Source organism: Myotis davidii, unplaced genomic scaffold (assembly GCF_000327345.1).
Source record: "Myotis davidii unplaced genomic scaffold, ASM32734v1 scaffold1363, whole genome shotgun sequence".
NCBI classification, from domain to species: Eukaryota; Metazoa; Chordata; class Mammalia; order Chiroptera; family Vespertilionidae; genus Myotis; species Myotis davidii.
The window spans coordinates 471,235-471,652 of record NW_006294347.1 but is presented as its reverse complement, the minus strand read 5'-3'; the positions used below and the strand labels follow the sequence as shown (position 1 = coordinate 471,652).

General features: G+C 55.0%; 1 protein-coding gene across 1 annotated transcript in view; it reads left to right on the top strand.

Moving 5' to 3' along the window:
* Positions 1-418, top strand: part of OTOG (otogelin) — a 99,970-nt gene that overhangs the window by 25,273 nt on the left and 74,279 nt on the right. The window contains 1 exon segment of the mRNA XM_015566993.1: positions 1-45. This exon segment is cut by the window's left edge and continues 28 nt beyond it. Coding sequence (XP_015422479.1) covers positions 1-45 — 45 coding nt within the window.

Sequence of the window (418 nt, the reverse complement as noted above, 5' to 3'; positions counted from 1 at the left end):
GCCAGCCCGGGGCCCCTGTCTCTCAGGCTGTGCCTGTCCCCAAGGGTAGGTACCTACGTTGCCATGGTCTCCTACTCTCCGACCCTGAGGTGGAATGAGGGTCCAGGAAAACCTCACACAGCTCCGCCACTAGCCCGGAGCTGGCCTGTGACAACATAATGGCCAGTGAGGAGCCTGAGAGAGAGCAGGAGCATGTGGGGTAGAGTGTACCTGTCCCTGCTTATTACCAATAGGCAACCTTGGGTTAAGAAGGGGCCTGGCCTCTCTGAGGCTCAGTTTTTACATCTGTGAAATGGGAATAATAGTAATACCTAGCACCGCAGCAGGTTGTTGTGAGGATAAAACAAGGTACTGAAGTTGAAGCGCTGAGTGGGGTGTGGCAGGCTCTAGAGGTCCAGTGGATTCAATGCCCTGAGAG